The sequence below is a fragment of the Monopterus albus genome, unplaced genomic scaffold (genome assembly GCF_001952655.1).
Source record: "Monopterus albus unplaced genomic scaffold, M_albus_1.0 scaffold202.1, whole genome shotgun sequence".
Lineage (NCBI taxonomy): Eukaryota > Metazoa > Chordata > Actinopteri > Synbranchiformes > Synbranchidae > Monopterus > Monopterus albus.
In genome coordinates this window covers 817,552-841,256 of record NW_018128082.1, presented here as the reverse complement: position 1 = coordinate 841,256, position 23,705 = coordinate 817,552, and the positions used below count along the sequence as shown (strand labels likewise).

The window sequence follows — 23,705 nt, the reverse complement described above, 5'->3', positions numbered from 1 at the left end:
TAGCCTGCAAAAATGGGTCTAAATCACCAGAAACTTAAACCTCCCTATTAGTGAAACTTGCCACTGTGTCCTTGTCCTGATGAAGATTCTGTTTGTCTGCACAGACAGAGCAACTTCTGTCTAACAGGTGCAGCCTGGTGACTTTCACTAATGGGACAAGGAAAGTCATTTCTGCAGATCAGAAGACAAGAACAGTCACCTTCTTCAATGGAGACATCAAACACATTTTGGAAGATGGGAAAGTGGTGAGCTCTTTATGTAAACTTAAAGATTACCGCTAGGGCTTGTTATAATCCTTGAGATAGTTTTTGTTCTCATTGTTGGTGCTAAGTGTTCATGGTCAAACAGTGATGTTAATGTTGAGGGCTGTATTTTTCTTTTGGATCACTAAGATCATGTGTATGTGCGTTACAGGTGTACTACTATGCTGGTTCACAGACAACACACACCACCTACCCAAGTGGTCTAGAGGTCCTTCACTTCACAAACAAGCAGATTGGTAAGAGATGTACACAAGTGCATGAATGGAACATTATTTTTTAACATAGTATGAAAAGTGTTACAATGTGAAAGGCATTGCACGTCATGATGAACCTACAGAGAATTCCTGTTCCACCTAGGTTTGCAGCTTCCCTCAGCTTTGTATAGGTTTATAGCAAGTTTCAACTTCCTGTTTCACCATCCAGCCACATAATCACTGTTGTGGTTCACTCCCCATAGGCAGTCCTTAGACTGTTGACTAACTAATTTTAAATGACCCATCCATGCTGGTCCTCCCAGTACAGTATATGAGTACAGCTCATAGTATAGCATATTTCTTTTACAATATGTCTCCTTCTGACACAGAGAAGCGACATCCTGGGGGACAGAGAGAGATTTTATTTCCAGATCAAACCATCAAGTATTTGGAACCTGATGGCAGCGAGAGGACAATCTTCCCTGATGGAACTGTCATTCACCTTTCACCGTAAGCAGCTAACAGGTGTCCTCATAAATAAACGAACAATATTAGAGATAGGAGGTAACCAGTAAGAGGACAGCCGCCAACTTAATCAATCCTTAAAATGCAGATTCCACACAGAAAGACCCTAGGCTCAAACCCAGAACCTTCTTGCTGGGAGGCAACAGTGCTAACCACTGCTCTGCTGTGCCGCCCTCATCATTGACATATCATCTTTTATTGTGGTGAAGTTGATAGTGAACATTTGGTTATATACTGTACACATCCAGCAGTTACAGAGCAACATTACCTTTCATTTGGAGTTGTGTTTCTGTCCACTTGATGAATGTCAGTCCAATATTCACTCTATTTTTGGTCTCTACCAACTCCTGAGAGAAATAAATGCTCCACTAGAATCAGCAGCTGTCTTCACATTAACCGTGTAGTTTGCTGTTTGGTGCTGAGCAGGCAGCAGCAGGTGGTGGGGTACAGTGGGGTTTCACCTGCCTGCTGCAGCTGAAAACAGCATGGTCTCTTTAAAGAAGCCATTTGTTCATTGTGTTTTCTGGATCATCATCTCTTCCAGGTCCGGTGAGAAGTTGGTAGAATTCCCCAGTGGTCAAAGAGAAATCCACACTTCCCACTATAAGAGGACAGAGTATCCAGATGGGACAGTGAAAACTGTCTACCCCAATGGACGACAGGAAACCAAGTACGCATCAGGCAGAGTACACAAAAAGGAAAAGCATGGAGTCGCAACTTAAATGATTGTGTGTTCATATGTGCAGGTGGCGTGTGCAATGTGTATGTTTGTTTAGAGGCACAGTGCTGGGAGGAGATATTTAAAAAAAAAGTTTTAGGTAGGGATAAGTAATGCCACAGGCGTAATCATGGACCAGTAATCACAAATCGTAGATATAAGAATGGTGAAGTGAAGTCCTCTATAGTTCCACTTCCTTCGATGTAATAGATACTGAATAGAAACAGAAAATAGAAATAGAAACCCAAGTCTAAGTGGGTCTGAAGCATTGACTGAGTAGTGGAGGATCCTTTGGCCCCCACAACAGTGATTCGAAGTCTTCTGCACCATCCGTGTGCTCCTCCCTCCTCTGCTTTGTCTTGTCTGATTGGCCTGGAGCCAAGTGAGCAGTCAGCTTGTGGAGCTCCTGTATAATCACCTTAACATCCAGTTTGTGCTGTGAGGCCTTCAGAGTGGCTGTATTAAAGGGGAATGTCCGTATGAAGCCCCCGACTCTAAGTGGAGGAACATGTTGTTCCTTCACCGCTCTGGTTCCTTTCAGAGGAATTGTTACTGGCCTCTGACTCCCGCTGTCAATCAAGCACAGCATTTCTTTATGTTATATGAATGGGTGGACATTTTGAAAACAGTGCAGTTTCTTTGTCTTGAAGCAGCTAACAGCAGGTGTACAGTTATCTCAACTTGGCTTTAATTTGACAAATTTCAAGCCATAAAATATAGTTTTTAATATGATGGCCTAAGTGTTATCTTTGGCCAGACTTCCAAAATAACATTTAGGTCAAGGGAAAGTAAAATCAAGACCAAGAATGATATAATAGTAGCAATGATATTAATACATTTAGACATACATGAATATCTGTTAAATCCATGTGGAGATATTAGGGAAAGTAAAATCAACACCAAGAATGATATAATAGTATCAATGATATTAACACATTTAGACATACATGATTGAAATATCTGTTAAATCCATGTGGAGATATGTCCCTGTAGACAAGTATTACTGTTGGTAAATTCTGCACTCAAACAGCATCGTGTCCGCTCACTCAGATATGGACGTCACAAACTGGACCATAGCTTTCAGAAATCAGTCAGCATTTCTCTATTATACTTAACAGGTCACTTTTGTTTGAGTTAAAGTCCCAAAGATGAATTTTGTGTTGAGCAACATGATGATTGTGACCTGATCATTTAAAAAACAAATTAAAAAAGGTCTTCTGAGCTAGGCAGAAAACTGTGAGACTGAACTGAGTTTGTTGCTAATTAGCATGCTGTAGATTAAACTTGACAGTATACCATACTGTATATTAGTGGAAACTGGTAGGGTTGAAAGAAGGACTTGAATAATTGAAGTGGTGAAATAATACACAATAAAACAAACTCTAACCCAATTCAGGACAATCACTGGTTTTACCTCTACGCCTTTACTTGCTGTGAACAAAGCAGCCCTGTGAATGTACCTGTAAATGCTCGGGAGCTTCCAGGACACGGCAGAACTCCCAAATCCTAGCTCTCTCTGTGGGATATCAGGTATCTGAGCGGAAACATCTGTCCCTCCTGAGAGCTCCATCTCAGCTTCTGTTTCAGCTTCGTCATGGTTCGTAACCTCAGACACGTGAAGACTTCTGTCATCTATCAACCACGGTGCAAGAGCCGGACAGGTCTGTCTCTTTGCGACTGACACGTTTGTCCTTGAATGTGGGCTAAGTATCAGGTGTAGCGACTGGCTGTTTTGGTTTCTGGCAGCTGAGGTGTTAATGATTCTGCCCCTGCCTGCATTTGTCTTGTCCAAGTCAACAGGGGGAAGGCGTCTCTGGCAGTCAGCTACTAAAGCATATTGTCTGGACTGCCGCTGGTTTATTTTTTCAGACTGGAGAAGAGGTTTTAGCAGAGGGAGTATCTGAGTTTGTGAGGATTGGATACCACTCCTTTTCTTCTTAAATTTGGGTCCTTTAAACTTTGAGAGTGCAGGTATAGGAACACGTGAGGACTGGGTAGCATGGAAACAAGGCTGCTTGTGCCTGTGTTTCAGATAAGCTCTCTCTCTTAAGCTGTCAATTGATGTGTAGTTCATCAAGTCAACAAGATCACTGATAAGCCCCTTTTTCACTGTAATATCTGTTTGGCAGTCCAGCGTCAGTGCAGGGCTGTAGTTGACCTCCAGCAGCCAGGGTTTCAACCTGACATCGATAAGGATGTCAAAGCCAAATAGCTCCACACAGTTGGGACAAGGTGGGACAGTGGGAGCAATGGTGAGCAGGGTCAGAGTGACAATGTTGTTGATCCTCTGCCAGAAAACAAGCTGGCTGACTTCCTGGCTGTTGAGAAAATGTCTGAACTTGCTCAGAGTCCACTTGCATCCTGGGCCCACTCTCTCTTTTTCCGCCTTATAGAAAGGACCAAACTTATTGATGCTGGTGTTGGTCAGATGAGCATACAGGTTATGCAAAGATGACAGGTTGTACTTCTCAGTGGCGAAACGCACCAGTCCTTCCTGGTGAATGTAAACAGTCAGTGGATGAAAGCTCTTCACACACACATATATCCTCAGGTCAAACTTGTAGCCGGAGATCAGCAGAGGGTCGCTGATGTACCTCTGTACAATAACAGAGCAGTCGTAGACCAAGTCCTTAATATCCTTGAAGATGAAGATCCCCCTGCCTCTGGACAGGTCCACAGGCTTACATATCCAGTAGACAGACTCTCCACTGGTCAGATGCAGCTGGTTGTATTCAGCCAGGAAACGGGTGTAGTCACTGGGGAGGATGAAGCCAGTGGGACTGAAGTCATAGAGAGCTGAACCAGACGCAACTCTCATTCTCCTCAGGTTGCGTGCCAAGAAGTCCTTCCAAAGAATTACAGATCATCGTTTTAGAGCGTGATCAGTTGAACTGAAAACAACAAGCTCTCTAGTTTGGAAACTTTTTGGTTTGGTATACTTGCTTAAATCCCCATTTACACATGGCATTAAAATCCAGTCTGCATCTGGATAACTAGCCTTTGGTCTTTGCATTTACACCTAAAATGCTTTGCACTTATCTTGATGTTATCTGCAAGGTGATCAGATCTTACAATGCCAATTAGTTAGGCAAGGCTGGCAGGAATAGCTTTACACCTAGCTGAGAACCGCTGACAGGTGAGCTTAACCATCTCACAATGTTGCGTTTACATGTGTTTCCTTATTCACCTGTGTTCATCTTCATTTGTATCCGGATACAGATTCAATTTTAATGCACGGTGTAAATGAGATGACAACTAATCTGAGAGTCTGGGACACATTATAGGATAATCAGTCCAGAGAAGCATAATTTAGTCAGGTGCTGGTCAAATGCATGTACAGTATAATGAGATGAATTTGATCTGCTCCATGCACAGCAAAAGTCTGCACTTTACTTACTTTGTACCTTTATTTCATGATTTTCTAAGAAGAATCTTTTGTAATTTTTGACAAGCGAAAGGTTTCTGTTGACGGTGGACACATGCCAGACCATCACCTTGCGTGTGATGCCAGCAGTTTTGGGATGGTGGTTGAGACGCTGCCATGGCAGCAGGTTGTGATATTGTGAGCTGTGAAAGGCAGAGCCCCGCCAGTAGAGGTTCCAGTCTTCTTCTTCCTGTTCCCCTTCATCATATTCCTCCCAGCCTCGCTCCAGAAGCACCTCCCTCAGCAGCTCCGGGCCTCTGTCATGCAGTCTGAATACCAGGGTCGCAGCCATACAGCATCATAAACTATAGATAAAACAGATGTATAGAATAGAAGTGTGGATAAATGATATCTGGCAACCACTAAAGCCCCATGGGAATAACATTACAGGGGGAGGTGGGAAATGGAATATTCAGTGTGCTCCTCTGTAATTTAAGTCATTGTTCTGGAAAGCATTTTAACTATCATGAAACTTCCATTGTATAGTTTGTAACTGACACGGACATTCAGAAGGACAGAAATAAAGTCCTCTCTGGGGGGTGTGGGAGAAGTGAAGGGGATTCAAATCTGAATTAAAAATCATACTCCTCCTCTGAGTTTTCAAACCTCAGTACACAGACATGAAACATCATTGATGTCATTTGATGTGACATCGATGAGACATTTTTGAAGTCAAACGTGGGGCAAGCAGCACTTCCTCATGGAGGGTGGACCAGTGAGGTCACAGAAAAACAGTAGGTTATGAAATGTGTTACTGTTTATGCACACATACACACTCAGGACAGGATTAAAATCATTAAACAATGCAGGTGAAGCCCACCCCCCCGACTGGGGCTACAGGCAGTAATGCTGAACTGTAGTCCACTTTTACAACTGAACAGTTTAACCTGTTATCCCCGGCTGGTCCCACAGCAAACTGTTTGTGTCTGAGCTAAAGCATTTACACAGTACATCTGAGAAGGCCGAACAAACCTGACACTTCATTTTCTCACCTGCACAGACACAGGGATCAGACTCGAGCCTCGGTGCGCCAATTTACTAAAACACAGGATCAAATTAAATGGGCTGAACTTTGTTTATTATCTGAGAACATAATAGTTCCCTTTTAAAACACCAGGAAACACTGATCCAGAAAATAATGATACAAATGCAGATATTGCCTCAATAAATTTGGAATAAAATGTCCACCTGCAAGCAATACAATAAATAATGTGTGTTAAAATATTTGTTTTAGAGGAAACTCCACATCTTAAATAACAGAGTTATGGGGGAAACACCAAAACATGACTTGTGAGCTATGAGCTTTCCACTTTTCAAATAAATGCCAAAAATGCACAAATTAAGAATTTACAATGTTGAAAGAATGTGATTCGGCTCACCTTTTAACGCTGAATGTACAAAAACTTACAGTCTTCTTTCTGTCAGGTCAGTGAAGGGGGGATGGTCAGTCTGCTTTCAGCTCACACTGTACGCAGTGTTGACAGGTAGTCTGTTCTCTTAGCTCCTCCCACAGACAGAACCAGACTCACACAGACCAGCACGAGGTTTCTGTACAGGAGGTGTCTATTGTACACAACGACGGTTGTTAAATGTGTCAATACCTACTGTATTGTTAGATCTGTTTTGTAGTCACATTGGGAATATTATAGTATTGCCAAAGAGGAAAAAATGCAGAAGATAATGTTGTTGTTTTTTTCCAGTAGTTCATATAATACAGTAAAAGTTTTATTTCAATTTAATTGTATTTATATAGCACCAAATCACAACAGAAATCAAGCCACATTACATAGTAAGACCAAGACTTGCAGAGCAAATCCCAACAAATCCCTACTGAGCAAGCACTTGGTGACAGTAAGGAGGAAAAACTCCCTTTAATAGTAGAAACCTCTGACAGACCTGCACTGCTGGTAGGCAGCTGGTTGGGGCGAGTGGGGAAGCAAAGCAAAAGCAGGAAAACAAAAAGACTGTTGATGAGCTTTGGAATTTTGAAAATTACCTTAGATATGTTGTATCAGCAAACATGTCCAGATACCTAAATAAATAAAGAATAAAATCTTTTTCTGAAAATATAACATGGGAAAATACCCTTCAAATTGTAACATTGTTTACACAGCTGTAGCTACATTAACAGTCTGCTTTTACCAAGATGGGTGAGGGCTTCTGTGGCTCCCACTAGAGGGTGTAACAGACACATGCACAGAAGGCTCAGCTTAAGAACTGTGGCTTTTGTTTTTTTATTTTATTTTTTGCTCTGAGGTGTTGCCTTCTTCTACCCCGAGGACTACCTCTCAGCATACTCTGCCTGTAAATGTAGATGGTTATGGCTGGAGTAACATGAAAGATTAGCACAGAATGAGGCCAGGTTGGAGCAGGATCACTTTGTAAGGTACAACTTGGGGCTCAGTCTTCTTATAAAGCAACTGGCTATGTGACACAAGGAATGCTGCCTTCATAGAATAGGGCGCCAGTCTATCGTAGGGCTGACACTCAGATACAGACAACCATGCCCACCCACACTCACTCTAGTCTCCAGTCAACCTAAGCTGCATGTCTTGGGACTGTGGGAGGAAGCTGGAGTGCCCAGAGACAACCCACGCAGGCACAGGGAGAACATGCAAACCCTGCACAGAAAGGCCCCAGGTCGGTGCCACCATGCTGCCCACCATGGAACATACACAAATAAATATGTAGTTCTGTACTTAATAGCACCAGGACGTTGGTGGATGATGCTGTGTTATTGTCATTAGAAAAGAAACAAAACAAGCGTAACAAATTTTGGTGAACATTTGTCACAATATTTTTTGACGCCTATTGTCCTGGTGGGCATGTTTGGGCAGAGATCTTGATAGGCGTCGGTCCACAGGGGAGGATGCAAAGACAGGTAACGACTCTTACCGATACTGGGCTATAACGACTCCGTCGTTAAGGGACATTGTTGGCCCTCAAATGACTGAAACACCACCGAGGGGGATAAATATCTCCGGCTCAACACCAGTCAGCCAGAACTGATGAAGCCTCTTGGATGAGAGGTGAAACGTCTTCGACCTAGAAATCTAGTCCAGTTGATTTCAGTAAAGAGTACAATTTTGCCTCTGAAATGAGTTTTTTCAGTTTACTATGACCTGGATGACTGAGAATCTGCACGGACGTTGTACTCTTTACTCCGCCACATGCCTAACTTTACTTTCTGGTTTTGTTTCAGAATCAGGTTAATAAAGCACGATATAGAATAATCATGAACCTTATTTTTACATATCATTTAGTATTTCTTACGCTTGATATCTTATTTAAGTAAAGGACCGGAGTACTTCTTCCAACACTAGGCCTGATTATTTCCTCCACCGCCTACTAGTCTTCCAGGCTGTGGTTTTCAGGTGTGGCAGTTTTCCCCACAGTCCTTGAACGCAGCACCAGGCACCATCATGACTGTCATGTGATGTCCTGTCATGTGGTGCACTTACTTCCTATTGATTAGGTCTGTAGACTCTGCTGTATCATGTCGTCTTAGTTAGGCTACACAGACAATATCCACCACAGTAAACATGTTGTTTCGGTATCAATCTGATCGTTGTGCGCCTCTGATGTTGGTTTGGTTCGTGGCGTGTCTGGGCTGGTTGCTGGTCCGGTCCGAAGCAGCTGAGGACAGCAGCAGCCTCTGGTACCAGGATCTTTGCAGGTAATGAACACACCTCGGCCATAAACACTGCAGCTGCGAATGCAACAAATAACGCAAAAGGTTACAACATTTCACTCTCATGTGCAACAAAATTTAATTTAGTTCAGAAATATGCCAGTCGGTGACTTATTTACTCATTTCCCGACACCTGGTATCACAAGACCACTGACATAAGAAGGCGTGTTAAATGTGGCTCCTAAACGGTCAGTCAGCTCTTTGTTTTAGTGACAGTATCAACTTTTAGACTTGGTTCGAGTCGGAGTTAGCACTGTCAGCGGTGTGAGCTAGCTAACGTATCGATGAAGCTAACGTTAGTTCTCATGTTTGATAAACGCGCTGCTCGATAAGTTTTAATCAGTTGACGTTAACACAGTGTGGAAATGATTGAGCTGCAAAACGTATTTAAATCGGTTTGAGAAAAGGGAGTTGGCGGTTTGTTTTTTGTTTTACCAAGCTCAAGCGTAGCTTAGCTAAACGCTAATGTTACATGTTAGTTAAATGTCTTAACAAAAGCTAACGCTAGCTGTTAGCAACGTTATATGACGTGCCAGAAATGGGCATTTAAAAAGCAACAGTTCAAGAGCAGCCATGTAATAGATGCTTGTTTCTGAACTACATTTATCTGAAATCGAATAGTTATTTTACATGTAACTTACGGAAGTTTTGCATACAAGACATATCAGGAGCTTAAAATATGATGATTAATATAAAAGTACCCAACAATATTCTGTATGACTATGTAAGTAGAGTAGTTCATCAGTAACCATTTTGGTAATAGTTTGACATTTTCTCACACACACACACACAAAAAAAAAACTAAACAATGTTACCGGCTTTTCAAATGTGACATTTTCCTTCATTAATACAATTATTTAAACTTAAATATTTAAGAATTTAGAAGTAAATAAACATTGTGAAAGTTTAACTTTGAGCTCCAAATAACTTTGACAGGGTTTCTCATTTATGATTTTTTTAATAAACCAAATAATCAGTCAACAAATTGAGGAAATAATCAGGAAAATAATCATTAGTTTCAGTCCTCACTATAACAATTATTAAATTGTTGTTGTAAAGAAAATGTGCAGTAATTGATGAGTATTACTCTTATTGTATGTAATAGTATAATAGTTACAGGGGCTCGTTTCTCTATGCTACTTTAAATGTTAAGTACTTTAAGTAGATTTTTGAGGTTATATTTACATCCTTTTACTTAAGTAACATTTTCAGGGTAACACATTTATTTGTAATGAAGTACTTTTACAGTGATTGTATTAGTACTTTTCCTTAAGTAAAGGATCTGAGTACTCCTTCCACAACCTATCTATTGCAGGTAACGCTACATTACAGACAGACTGTTGACCTCCTTTACTTGAGTTCTGTCTTCAGCTCTGTTGTTTAAATATTGACTCAGCAGTTTGGCAGGAATGATAACTAGGTAACTTATCCTGAGTGGTCAGGTGTGTTGCATGTTAGTTCATTGGTTTTGCAGCATTTGTTTAGACATTTTGTTCATATGAGGATGTTTTTTTTTATCAGCAGAAATGGTGCACAGAAAAAATTGGGCAAGTTTTTCCTAATGCAGTTAGGGATTATTCAATGCTGAACTGATTTGTGGGTCCCATGTAGAGAGACCTTTCCTCTTATACAGTACATGCAAAACAATATAACTCAGCACTTTTAAAAAGGAGACACAGTCTTACATTAGTGTCCAGTCTACGGGTGTTTGATTTAGAACAAGTGTGTGCATTGCCTAAATTGTTTTTCTTAATTTTACTAATTTATTGTCTTCTTTTATCACAGTTATAAATGGGAGGCTATTGACCAGGATAATAAAGTGAGTTACACGTTTCAGCTCTGTGAGTCTTCTTCACCATTAACCGAGTGCGGCGCCAGCACCGCCGTCTGCGCACGAAACCTCGCCACCAACGCAAAGCAGTCTGTAGGTGAGTATGGTCTACTGGTGTAGTCTGGGACACAGTAAAGGTTTCTCAGTTCTCAGCCAGGTGTGGCGGCATCATGGCAGAGAGAGAATAGAGTTAAACATAATAAAGAAGCTAGAAATGGAGATAGAAGGAAAGTTGGCTGTTGGGAAAGCCAGCCTAGTTTTAATCTTCATGTGGAGACTTAATGAGAGCACCGTCATCTGTTTTATTGTTTTGGTGTTGGCCCACAGCAGCCTGAGTAAAGTTTGCTAGGGACTAGATCGTCTCTTCGTTTTCTCCATGAGTTATTTTAATTAGCTGGCACATTACTATCAGGATTATTTAAGTTTCCACAAAAACTCTGCCGTCCTTTGTGTATTTTCATTTCTGCTGCTCCACAGAGTGATGACAGTCTGTGGAAAGCTGCAGATTAAATTATTTAAGTAGTATTAGTATTTAAAGATTGCAGGAGTCACCTCTGTCCCCACCGGGAGGCAAACTCAGTGTAAGAAAGAAACAGAGTAGAGCTTGTTTTAGTCTTTAGTCCTGCACTGTTGCTGTACAGGGTTCTGCTTTGCCACATGGCAGTGTGCTCAGAGCAGGCCAAAAGCCAACAAGTTTACCTTCTCAGTCCTTCAGACAGTCTGATGTGATACTGATCCCGTAATACTGCCCTGTTCGCACCCTAATGTTTATGTTTTGAGTAACAAAGGGCGTGAGACCTGACACACTGTTGCTGCACTTCTGACCCTGATATGTCATTTGTGTTTTATGATGATCACAGTCCAACCTTTCATGGCTCTTTAGTGGCACAGCAGGAAAAAACCTACATCACAGGTGCCGTTGGTAACATATCTGTAGTGCCATTGTTTTGGTCAAATTTGGTCAGTTCAGCCATGCGCTTTTCCATCTAGTCTGTCTGTGCATGAAGCAAGAAATTACTGTTGGCCACTTTGATCAAACTTGGATCAGCTCAGGACAGTCTATATGTTAGTTGCAGTAAGTGCACCCCACCATATTTCTGATGATGAAAAGTTGGGATTATTAGTGAAAGCAGCCCCTAACATGCACAGAACTCACGACTGGTGAGGAGTTTTCTAAATGTCAGGACGAGTGCTGGCGTATGGATCTGTTCTCTGTGCTGATGAGGCTGAATCTGTTGTTGCTGCTGCTGCTGTTTCTTGTCGACACTGCTCTGCCCTAGAAGGCCTGCTGCGTCTCAGCTGCTCTATTCAGTACCCGTCAGTTCTTTTATGCCAACAAACTCTCACTGTAATTTAGCCATTTAAACTGGAAAATAATCACATAAAGGTGATGTGTTTCAATATACTACCAAGAGCCAGCGTCAAGATGATGTCACGTTTTTTTTTAGTTAGGAGTGTTATGTTTGAATTAGTCAGCTTTGTGTCTGACTCTTAAAGACACTAGTCTCTCCTGCAGCTTTTACAGTGAAGCTAAGTTAATGTCTTGGCTTCAGGGTTAACTCATCTGTGTTGTCGACGACTTTCACATGTGTTTTTTTTTTATCAAATGTGAATTTGAAACTGTACCTACACAATGGTCAGAATCAGTGCTTTTGCTACAGAAATTGTGTTGTAACTTTAGCGATGTAAATGCATGATTACAACTGTTCACATCACAAATGTCACATATTACTAGATGTCGCTTACATCGCATTTCATTTAAGTTTACATAAACATCACTTAAAGTTTGACGCAGGCATGTGTTGAGTATTTGGGTGGGGTGTTTCTCAGTTTTAGTCGCCTGTGATCTTTCTGAAGAAGCCAGGCTGCCAGACAGTCATTTCGCAGGTCATTGTAGGTGGTGACCTTCCCCTGGTGAGGGTGTCATCTGACTCAGATTTCTGATGGTGACAAAGAGCTGTGTGGCTCTGGACTGAAGACTGGACACTCATGTCGTTGGTACGGTATAAATCCAGCTTATTTTATTAGGATTTCCTTATTAGATTTGTCAAGAAGGAGATTGTTTGTAGAAAGTGAAGAAGCGAGAGATGGTGAAAAGAAGTGGTATGGTCAGGTCATAGGTAGTTTAATCATGGTAGCTACATTTTCACGCAGTCCAGGGGCACAAGCATTAAAGTTCAGAAACATCATAGTTATCTACAGTCCACGGTGACGTCCCACCAACAGTCCAGAAGAAATTGTTCTTAAGATAATCAGGTTATTATCACATGAAGCTGAAACTAGGAAATGTTTTGCCATTTTGCATAATGAGTACTTTTAAAGTACGTTCTGGTGACAGCAGACCTTCATGTTTGCACTGGAACCAGAAAACGGTCACTTCTGGGATGTGAGCACTGGTTGATGTGTGCAGCTTGAAGATACCAATAGTCCTGACCGCAGCAGTTGTTTTGCTGTTAGTAGGTCACAGTGTTGTTCAGTTACATTCCTTCTATTGTGTCTTTGTGATATAGGAGTTGTGCCCTATCAGCGACGGCAGAGAGCACACACACCCACAGCATTTACATCAGTTAAACACAGACAGATGCAAAAGGAACCAGCGTGCACTTGTTTTTATATTTGTTTTTTCTTTTATGTCTATATATTTCTATTTAGTATATTCTCATCACTGCATCATTTGTTTATACCTTTTTTCTTCTATCTCAGTTTCTTACTTGCAGCTATGAAGATCTTCAGGACGTAGATATCACGTTTTCTCTGGAGAGAAACTAAATATCAGTATTAAAACCCAGTACTCTTGGGTGTCCACATTTTTTACATGTGATAACACATTTACAGGCCTCAGTTACTCCCAGCTTTTCATTTGGCCGACCCTCTGTGAGTTTATTTAACTGCCCGAGTCTCCGTGCAGGGGATTTCCCACTGCTCCATGTTTCTATTTCAGTGATCATTGAAGACTCTGTACAGACAGCAGGGTCAGGGTGTGATGTTTACAGGGCACAGGGTCAGTGGAGGTTGATGGGGTGAGACCGTCCAGCACCCAGGGATGTCCAGTCCGAGAATGAGAGTCTGAGTGTTTGTCCCGGATAAGTCGTACATTCATTTATACCCTTTTATCACTGTTGCCCTGGCACCATCATTTCTTTATGTACCTCTACATCATTTGTGTGTGATGATCCATGAGTGGTAAAACATACAGTAAAGGACTGGAAAGAAGATTTAAGGGGGAGCAAAGTGGTGAAAAGCAAACTGTTCTTTTCATAATTCAAATGAATGTTGTCATCCATTTTGTCCATGTTGCAGTTTATGTATCGTTCCCTTGTAGAGAAGTAAGTTTTCTAGGCAGAGGAACCAAGTTCAGCATAAGGTTCCCGTTCACTGGGGAAAATTCCTTTGGCAGAAACAGGGCTATGTTTGAGTGATCAGTTCTAGTTATTCCTGCCCACAATCACCAACTCTTTAACATGAGTATACATGTAGTATCTCTAAATCATGCTAAAGGCCGTTAATGTGGTTTAATGGCGTGTAATCGACTCTGCATTTCTGTTTTCATTGTACAGGTGAACTGTCCTTACGGAGGCTCTCTGGCTTGGTTCTGGATTACAACAGCACAGAAAAATGTTCAGGAAGCAGCAACAACATTCAGACCAGCATCAGCTTCCAGTGTGGGAAAACCATGGTGAGACTCACAAGCAACACATACACATGTACATGCTCAGGAACTATCATTACACAAATGATTTGTGCTTTTTCAAGTGCCAGGACTATAGTAATCCTGCCATAGGAAGGCTTAGGTGCAGCACCCAAGTGTTTTTGAATGCATTGGAAAAAAAAAGAGTAGACTTTTGACTATGTGTCCAGTAAGTGCTGCCAGCTTTCATCCACAAATATTGTAAGGATAATGGTCAAATAAAGAGGAAAAAAATGAACTCAAAGCAAACAACGAAGCATAAATTGGTTAATACTTTTTTTCAGCAGGAAACCCAAACAAGGGAAAACAAACAACAGCCCATAAATTAGCCCGGACACGTCATAAAGCCCAAACATGGAAAAATAAACAATGGAACATAAACTGGACTGTACTCAAAACTCGAATATGGAAAACCAATCTACGGAGCATAATGGAGAAGAAATAAACTAAACTCAAAGAAAGACGGCATAAAGTGACAAGAGCTTAAGTGCCTTGCCTTTGACCCTCTACTCCAAACCACCTAGTCATCGGATGATGTGGGGAGCGTCACCGAGAAAAAACCCCTAACAAAGTATTTTAAATTCCCCAGCCATCATAACCCACTCGACCTAGATTGCATCTAAGCCCTCTAAAACGCTAGACTAAACCCTGTAATCCACAGAAAATACCGAGTGAACTGATTGGTGTTTTGTTTCTCTGTGTCAGCCGACACCTGGTCTGCACTGACTGAGCTGCTCATCAGCAGCTGCAGCTGTTGTTGGTGTCTCTGCAACCACCTAGCCTTGTACATTGCATCTTGTATATCTAAGTGAAAAACATATTATGCTGCAGTCACCTGCCTCTTTATACTTGGCTGAGTTTAGCTTTTGCATTTATAGGTGTTTACAGATGTTTAGGCAAATGCCATATTTTGTTGATTTGAAAATGAAAAGAGCAAAAACAGCCCCTGCAGCAGACATTAAAAATGAGCCTTTCTTGAAATATTGATGCATCTGTTACTCTCTATTTAATGAATTTACAAAAATAAGGGGAAAAAAAATTAAACAGCAGTTGCAGCGTGTGCAGATGTTTGGGCAGCCAGTTCTCCTGCTGATCACTTCAAGGTCAAAGATGTTTTTATGCTGCCTTGCACTCACAGCATGTTTAAGCTCTACCTGCAGGTTTTAGCAATGCTCATGGGACTGTGTAGTTCATGGTTAGCTTTGAGGTTTGATCCTGTGGTGGAAGCCAGCCTCTTCTCCGTTTCACCTTCCTGGCTGACTGCATGACATCTGCACCCACAGTCTGTTGATGCGTACGTAGTGTGAACCCATTCTTCTCTGTCTCTGTAGTGTTTTCTGTATGACTGCCTGAAAGCATAATGTTTCCGCCCCCATGCTTAATAGTCATCGAAAGGGGGTTGTGGAGTACTGAGCGACTTAGCTACAATTACTGTCTGTTTCTTAAGGTCATGAACTAAAAAGTAACAGTGCATTAGCATTTGAATAAACGTTCGTTTCATAGTGTCTGTCGCATGTGATTTGCAGTTTGGAGTCGGCTATTGTGACTTGCCATAGCTGATGTGTCGGAACTGAAGCACTCAGCATTTTGATACACACAGTTTTCGATCACAGAATCAAATCTACAGAACTTGAAACAATGCTGTCAGCTGCAATGAAAGGAAGAGAATACACGGGGTGGAAAATGTGGGTCAGTGACGGTCACCTGCTACACAGTTCTGCTCATTTGAGTCAACAGTTTGTCTGTGGTTGAGGTTTGGTTGAGCAGTGGGACAAAAATAATGTTTCATTTCCTGTTGCATTTTCTATTTCAACAAAATGTGGTCGACACTACATATTTGTTGATTTGGAGAAATGAAAGTGGCTATTCTGACACTTTAATGCTGAAAAGTAGAATAAATGATGAGAGTACCAAAACGTATCGTCCTTATATCGACTTCTCTGGTGTGGTGCTTTTCTCGGTGCAGCCCGTAGATTAGCTTCCGGACTTTCAGACCTCAGTGACGTTTCAGATTCTGTATAGTGATATTAACTTACATAATGTGCACTGCCTGCTCACATAATGTTATAAACTTTGAATAGCTGTTTTTGCTAGTTATGTTTAGGGCTACTGTGAAAGTTATTTGCCCATAATCCTGTTAGGTGTTTTTTAAATAATCACTTAAAGATGTTTTACTGTAAACAAAAAACATTTATGTTTTTGGTCAGTGTTTCTCTCCACAGTTCAGTGTGCGTCTCCTCAATGTGCGCTGGATGCGCTGGTTGCATTTTCCTCCCCATAAAACATTTTGCACAGCTGACTTGCATTGTTTACATCCATTTGCTCGCAGTTTTCTTTGTTGGTGCATTGCTGCATTACTTGGCACTTTACAACCACCGATAGAACCCTGAGACCCAGAGGGAAAAAAGGTGCCCGCTATAAAAAGACATAACATGTGATCTGCCCTGCCACGCACCAATTAGTGTGACATCACTAGAAAGCCCAGGGTGTCCTGCTTCCAGGACATTAGGACACAAACAGACTGCAGGCATGGTGTCCCCCACAGAGGACAAATGTGAATTGCCAGGTCTCAGGAGGATATATGAGAGCGACACCAGTGGCGGGATCTTGTATGTGCACTGAACCCTCCACCGCTCCAGCAGCAGCAGACTGTGGCCGAGCTTGGTGCCACAATGATGTAACTGTAGGGAGTGACTGGAAAACATTTAACTTTTACTTGAAAATGAGAATCTCTGAACATACTGCAGTGGATGCAGCATGTTAAAACCATGACGTGGCTCACGTGCTAAACCTTTCTTTTAGTTTTCTGTGTGTGAAGTTATCTTACAACTGTGTCTCTGTTGTTTGACCTCGTTTAACTCCATAGCAGAGCTGCTTATGACACAGCTCAATAGTCTAACAGTCCCCTGTATCAACATGAAACTGTGTCCTACTCGTGTTCCTGTGTGTGCTTGTTGCAGGGGACCCCAGAGTTTGTTGCCGTGTCTCAGTGCGTGCATTACTTTGAGTGGAGGACCTACGCTGCATGCAAGAACGAAAAATTCAAGCCACACAAAGAGGTATGTGGTGGAACTTGGCTGGCCGAGGAGGTTTTATGTGGAAGAAAGAAGGAAACTAATGCTGTCTGAGACGCAGGCAAAGAGCCAGAGAGGTGTTTAAGAGGAAACGGAAAGTTCTCTTCACTGTTTACAGCATGTATTTGTCAGTGCAGATGACACATCGTCACAGACATACTCAACGAGGAACAGTTGGAACAATGTGTGAAATGAAAAAGTTGCAAGTTTAGCCACAGATAAGTTACATAAGGGCGTGAAGTCAAAAGAGGACACACTGAATGAACATTTTTCTTTAATTGCTGTCTTAAATTGGGGATTTAAATCAATTATTTTAAATTATTTTATCACAGAACTATTCACTGATGGAAAAACTAAGGCAAATCGAATTCTTAAAAACTTAAAAAACTTAATCTGAAGATCTCTCAATTGAATAATATCTATTGAAAATGTGACAGTTTTATCACAGAGGTGATATTTTCAGTACATGTTGGCACATTAATCAGCAGTTACTATGTTCACAGGTGCTTTATTCTTGATTCTTCTTCTTGTTGTCTCTATAGCTTGTACTGTAATCCTCCATTGTGAACCTGCCTTCTCTGGTTCCAGGTGCCTTGTTACGTGTTCGACTCAGATGGTAAGAAACACGACCTCAACCCTCTGATCAAACTGAATGACGGCTATCTGGTGGACGATGGCGACGACAGCATCGACTTCTACATCAACATTTGCCGCAGTCTCAGTGAGTACTCGGGGGACGGCGTAGAAGCGACCGCTAACTTGATATCTGATTGGAATCGCTGTGTAGCAGTACAAGGAGCATCAACTATAATCTTCCACTCAAAGAGAGGGGCGATTTGGAAGATAGACACCACATCACTCTCTGTCCATTACACTTTGCAGATTCAGTCTGGTTTGTCAAGCCAATTATTTTTTTAAATAATTAGACCATTCCCATATATGAGAACTTTTTTTTTTTTAAATAAAAGTTAGTAAAACAAATAGAAAAGAAAACTGCTGACCAACATCAATGATATTTTGAAGTTTTAGGGGCAAAAACGTGATCAGATTATGCAGTGATACATGTGGCATAATGCCTGCCTGCCACACAGTGAGCTAGTTGGTATGGTTACCTGGGATCTGCTGTGGTGGCTAATCATTGCTGCGAGATCCTTTTTTTTTCTCAATCCACCGTAACATATGCTACCAACTCACAAAATAGATTTTCTACTATGTACAAACTTCCTTTTCTTTCCTGTCAACTCGTATCCTTCCTCATCTTCTCTCAGACCATCCATACAAAACCTGCCCAGAGGGGTCAGCAGCTTGTCTCATCACCAGTGAAGGCTCCTACAACATGGGCTCTCCCACCAAACCACTAGAGCTGGTGTCCAGCGACAGGTAGCCTCTCAATGCCTGCTAATCTCTTATTCAATATTCGTAGTTACTACTTAATAGTTTCAAAATGTTTTATGATTAGCAGAACATGCAGAATCTGTTTTTGTTTCGTCTGTTTTGAGCTACTTCATCATGAGTGTCTGAAGAGTAACCTTTAAAAAACCTTTAAAAGTAATCAGATGGAAAAGGCGAGTTGAACCTTTTTAATCAGAAATTCACCAAACTCCTTTTCACGGCCGTCTCATTCCCCCCCCCCCCCCCCCCATGAGCTTGAAGTATGAAGTCAGTGCCAGCTCATCTCCTTTGAACATGTGTAATGGGCACAACCCTGCCGTCAACATCATATTCATCTGTCCGTCAAGCAGACATTCGGTAAGTTACACACACCCACACACATACGGTGCACTCAGTTTATTAGGTACCCCTAACTAAAACGTAGATAGTCTAAGACAGTAGTGATGGTGACAGTGCTCAGTTTTTCAGCTTTCATTACTGCTCGTTTTATTTTAACCTGACGTTCATGTTGCTCTGCTGTAACTGAAAATGTAACCAGAACTAAAACGGATCTTTGGTCCCACAGGGCAGTATTCCTAAGATGACAGCCAAGTCCAACTGTCGTTACGAGGTGGAGTGGGTGACTGAATATGCTTGTCACAGAGACTATCTGGAGAGTCACACCTGCAAACTGACGAGCACACAGCATGTCATCTCCATAGACCTCACACCTCTCACCCTGAGCCGTGAGTAGTCCCACCTCCACACCAGGGTCTCAATGTACTGCAGTTTCACTAAACCTCCTACCTCATTGCATCCTGCTTACAAATTCATTTTGTATGCTTTCATATTTTAATTTTTCCCCAGTAGTTTATTTCGAAGTAATCAATTTTTTAGCAAGTCTGCAAAAATCGAAGATATATATTATTATTATAGCCTTTTATTTCACATTTAACAATGCAAACTGTACCATACTGCTCAGTCTGTCAACATAAATTTCCACCTGGTGGAAGCCTCATTATTACCTTTAACTTTATTATTTATTTTTATTATTTAGTAATAAAAGCCCATAAGGAAGCCACTTCTTGCTGTCACTTTGCAGACATGTCCTAATTCTTCAAACTGGTTCATACAAGTTAGGACATATAAGCGTGAGCACACAAGCTCAGAAGATGTTTCTTCCTTCTGCTGTCAGAAAATCCAACTAGCCAAGTAGTGGTGTATATAACTCATCAATATGGCCATTTATTTTACTTTTATAAAGCTTAAATGTTTGTTCATTCCTTTACATATTTAACCTCCCAGGGTTATTGGCTCACAGTGCTGCTTTTTTAAGCTTAGTTAGAGGAAGTAACTTTATGAGGAAGCTATACTGACCTTCCTGGTTTTCATCAACTCATTGTTAGTAATAGCAAAGGCCTTTATTGTCAGCCTGTGTATGACATGATGTAGGCCACAGTGCTGTATCTTCTGGTGTGAATTTAATGAATGTTAACTGTCAGATGCTGCTTATTTCAAATGGCTGCTGATTGCTTCAATCTGTGATTTGTGCCCATCATTATCTTTTAGGTCCACATTTTGAGAATTACACAAAAAATTATAAAAGGTTCACCCTATAACATAGTTAAAATATTCTAAGACGCCCACTGTAGTAATGATTAACCTTACAGTAAACAGTCAGGCCCCTACAGAAAGGTGATAGTGTTTTTGCTAACAATTAGTCAGTGGACAAATATGTCAGCCTAAACTTTCCGATTCATTTTGTGTGTGTGTAGCTTCAGACCAGCCATACTATGCACAATATGAGTCTGGTGACCAGGCTGAAAGCTACATCTACTACCTGAATGTGTGTGGAGATGTCCCCACCCAAGAATGTGGCAACAGTCAGTCTATATCGTCCTGCCAGGTGAAGAAGAATGGAGATGTGAAGAAGGTGGCTGGAAGGCATCAGAACCAGACATTACGGTACTGTGTGTGTGTGTGTGTCAGCCGGGTGGTCTGGGCTTCAAGTCGGCGTTTGTTCCTGTTGTCTGCCTGTCATTTAGTCCAGATTCACCCTTTTGATTCAGGCTTTATTTATGATGGTGCACTGTTTGAAGAAAAAAATGGTGGTTAGTCTTGTTTTAATAGAGAGAAACAATGTTGTGCTTTTTTTACGTTAATCTCATTAAGTTGATATTTTACACATGCATACTGATGTATGCTGTGAAGGTCCTGCTTTGCTGATATTAAAACACAAACCATTAACTGTGATGTAATGAATTCACTGTATAACCTGCAACGTAGACATGTTTACAGAACTGATCGTTCAACATAATTCAAATCCAAGGTGTATGTGACTTTTACATGTGGTGAATTATCAGTAAAACTGCTCTTAAGTGATATAAAAATGCATATATATACATAATTTTAAGTTTTGTTGTGTGTTTTATTACTACTGTTGTGTTTTTCTCCTCTGCAGTTATTCAGATGGAGATTTGACTCTGATTTACCCCGATGGAGACAGATGCTCCAGCGGCTTCCAGAGATTGACCATTATAAACTTTGAGTGCAGCAAGAATGCATGTGAGATTCTTTATCATCATTATACTTTTATTGAAGTCTGTGTGAGATATATTTCTATCAATACTGTTAAGGATTTGAAAATATTTCCCATTGGCCACATGTGGTGGCAGCATCAAGAAACAGTGTAGAGGTTTCTGGCACAACTTCACCTGTTTCCAATGCTGACTGTATATAAAAGATGGACAAACCTGCCATGACGTCACCTATTGGTTTTCTGGAGAGCAGTTTTGAAGCTCAAGTCCAGCCGCCGTCATATTAATAGCACTTAACTCCACCTGCTACAGTTAATCCAAAAATGGGCAAAGACGTGGGGAGTGAGTGGAGCTGCTGAGGTGGGCTGAATGGGCAGAATGAAGCTACCCACCACTGGCAGGACCCTCGCATCAATTGCTCAAAGTGGCCATGCCCTTAATTACTCATAACATTTAGTCTCAATATAATTTAAACAAGCGAGTTATATAAAAATTCACCCTCCATACATCTGTCATGGAAGGGGAAATTAGCCAGAACTGTTTTTGTACCAGGCTATAAACATGTCTATCCCTGCTGTAAAGCTGGGCATTTTAATACGGCAGTCTACAGGGACTACATGGACTGACTCCCTTTTGGAGCCAGCCTCTAGTGGCCGTTTGAAGAGCCGCAGGGTTTGGCACTTCCACATCGGCAATGTAGCATGTAGTATAATACAAGTAACAATGAAATTATTGTTATAATACAAGTGTTGCTGAAACTTTGACCTTTGAGACTTTGAAAAGATGTGAGCTCTACAGTTTTTTTCTTGGGTAAAATTTCCTCAATGTGCAAGAGCTTGTATATTTTTTTTCTACCATTTTTTGTTTCTGAACAAACCTCTCCCTCAGCTTAAAGCTCGTCTTCTTGTATAATTTCCACACTGTTCCATTTATTCAGAATTGTCTGACAAGTGGAGTCATAACTTAATTGGTCCTCCTGTGGTTCACCCTGTTTTCTGCAGCCAATGGTGGGCGAGGGAATCCCGTGTTTGCAGGCGAGACAGACTGCACTTACTACTTTGACTGGGAGACAGCCTTTGCCTGCATCAAGGAGAAGGAGGATCTGCTGTGTCGGGTTCGAGATGGCAAGAAACACTTTGACCTTTCATCCCTCACAAGATACCCTGGTAGGCAGCAGTACTACGTGAGGTGAAACACAAATGAATATCATCCAGTATGACTTAAACCTTCTGAGGATATTATTATCTTCAATGTCTATGTTGAGTAAAGATTAAAAAATATGCTTTGAATCACTGGAAAAGACCTTGAGAACATCCCTGAGAATTGTCACCCTTTTCTTCAGTAAGAAAGTCAATCACTGACAGTTGTGTGTACATCCATGGGTACAGCGTAAGCATGAAGCATTAATAGATAATTTGGCATTCTTTTAATGGTGCTAATTTGCCAAATTGTAGTCAAGTATAGGCTCAAAGCAGGGCTCATGACACAACACCAGTCCCTACCTGTAGCCAAGATTACAAATATGTTGGTGTTAGTAAGTGGGCATTTATCAAATTGAGAAATTAATGAAATCTGGTCTGAGTTTAAATGCTGTACTACTTTTATTATTATTAACTCATTAGTGGGAAATGCTGTTTTAGAAATATTGGTGTTTGTTTCTAACAATTAATAGGTTTTGGGCAAGTTCACTGTCACTTTTTTTCACAGTTTGCTGGTCTTAAACATTCATAACTGAATAAACACCCTCCTCCTATGTTGCATCAGGGGCGGATGTCAGTGGGAACTGGGAGGTGGTGGACGCTAACTCTCCACAGCCAGACTCTCATTTCTACCTGAACGTCTGCCACAAAGTCCTCCTGACAGGAGATGCTGCTGGCTGCCCTGAGGATGCCTCCATCTGTGCTGTGGGTAAGTTCATCACAAGGGTGAGGATCCCTGAAGATGAAATGACTGAGAGGGACTATTTCACAGTTGTTTGGGGGATGTATGACGGTTCAGAAGAAAACATGTTTAAGGATAGTTTTAGCTTCCCAGACATCTTTCTGAGTTATCCTCTGTTAAACCCACATTACTTTTGCCATAGATGAGATCACTGTTTTATGATGGACAAGCGTAGTCAATTGGTGTCGCTCTGTTTCAGATAAGGATCATCGAGCTGTCAGCCTGGGCAGCTTTCTCTCACCTCCCCAGAAGATTAAAGTAGGAAACGACATCAGACTGGTGTATACTGATGGAAATTTTTGTGTCCATAAAAAGAGGAGGATCCAAACTATCCTGACCCTCAAGTGCAAACCAGGTGGGTTGAACAGGAAGACGAGCAGTCATTCTGTTCGGTGTGTTTTTCCTCTCGATTTCTGTTGTGATGTTGTTGCTGCTTCCCCCCTCAGAC

General features: G+C 41.3%; 3 protein-coding genes across 8 annotated transcripts in view; 2 read left to right on the top strand and 1 right to left on the bottom strand.

Annotated features, from left to right (window-relative positions):
- The window catches only part of LOC109970583 (uncharacterized), a 10,767-nt gene extending 8,815 nt beyond the window's left edge, over positions 1-1,952 (top strand). For both annotated transcript variants that reach the window (XM_020618241.1, XM_020618242.1), the window contains 4 exons: positions 105-245; positions 415-499; positions 847-967; positions 1,527-1,952. In XM_020618241.1, coding sequence (XP_020473897.1) covers positions 105-245; positions 415-499; positions 847-967; positions 1,527-1,704 — 525 coding nt within the window. In that variant the 3' untranslated portion in view covers positions 1,705-1,952. The remainder of the gene's footprint in view (positions 1-104; positions 246-414; positions 500-846; positions 968-1,526) is intronic.
- On the bottom strand, positions 1,935-8,482 carry ttll2 (tubulin tyrosine ligase-like family, member 2). 4 transcript variants are annotated; one of them, XM_020618243.1, is made up of 6 exons: positions 8,398-8,482; positions 7,121-7,156; positions 6,504-6,687; positions 5,195-5,429; positions 3,161-4,545; positions 1,935-2,269 (listed from the first exon to the last, which is right to left on the bottom strand). In XM_020618243.1, exons 4-6 carry the CDS (start codon positions 5,414-5,416, stop codon positions 1,951-1,953), a joined length of 1,926 nt encoding a protein of 641 aa, XP_020473899.1. In that variant the 5' UTR covers positions 5,417-5,429; positions 6,504-6,687; positions 7,121-7,156; positions 8,398-8,482; the 3' UTR covers positions 1,935-1,950. The 4 variants fall into 4 exon arrangements, with proteins under 4 accessions (XP_020473899.1, XP_020473901.1, XP_020473900.1 ...); XM_020618245.1 differs by lacking the exons at positions 7,121-7,156; positions 8,398-8,482 and having other exon boundaries at positions 6,504-6,689; XM_020618244.1 differs by lacking the exons at positions 6,504-6,687; positions 7,121-7,156; positions 8,398-8,482 and having other exon boundaries at positions 5,195-5,622.
- A 25-nt stretch (positions 8,483-8,507) lies between these two features.
- Positions 8,508-23,705, top strand: part of igf2r (insulin-like growth factor 2 receptor) — a 42,895-nt gene continuing 27,697 nt past the window's right edge. Inside the window, exons 1-13 of one of the 2 annotated variants that reach the window (XM_020618240.1) lie at positions 8,508-8,800; positions 10,601-10,743; positions 14,204-14,322; positions 17,295-17,393; positions 17,997-18,129; positions 18,677-18,788; positions 19,055-19,157; positions 19,366-19,525; positions 20,555-20,744; positions 21,241-21,344; positions 22,318-22,482; positions 23,081-23,224; positions 23,457-23,612. In XM_020618240.1, the coding sequence (XP_020473896.1) occupies positions 8,667-8,800; positions 10,601-10,743; positions 14,204-14,322; positions 17,295-17,393; positions 17,997-18,129; positions 18,677-18,788; positions 19,055-19,157; positions 19,366-19,525; positions 20,555-20,744; positions 21,241-21,344; positions 22,318-22,482; positions 23,081-23,224; positions 23,457-23,612 (1,762 nt within the window). In that variant the 5' untranslated portion in view covers positions 8,508-8,666. Of the gene's footprint in view, positions 8,801-10,600; positions 10,744-14,203; positions 14,323-17,294; positions 17,394-17,996; positions 18,130-18,676; positions 18,789-19,054; positions 19,158-19,365; positions 19,526-20,554; positions 20,745-21,240; positions 21,345-22,317; positions 22,483-23,080; positions 23,225-23,456; positions 23,613-23,705 lie in introns of those variants that run through there. The other variant, XM_020618239.1, reaches the window with a different exon arrangement.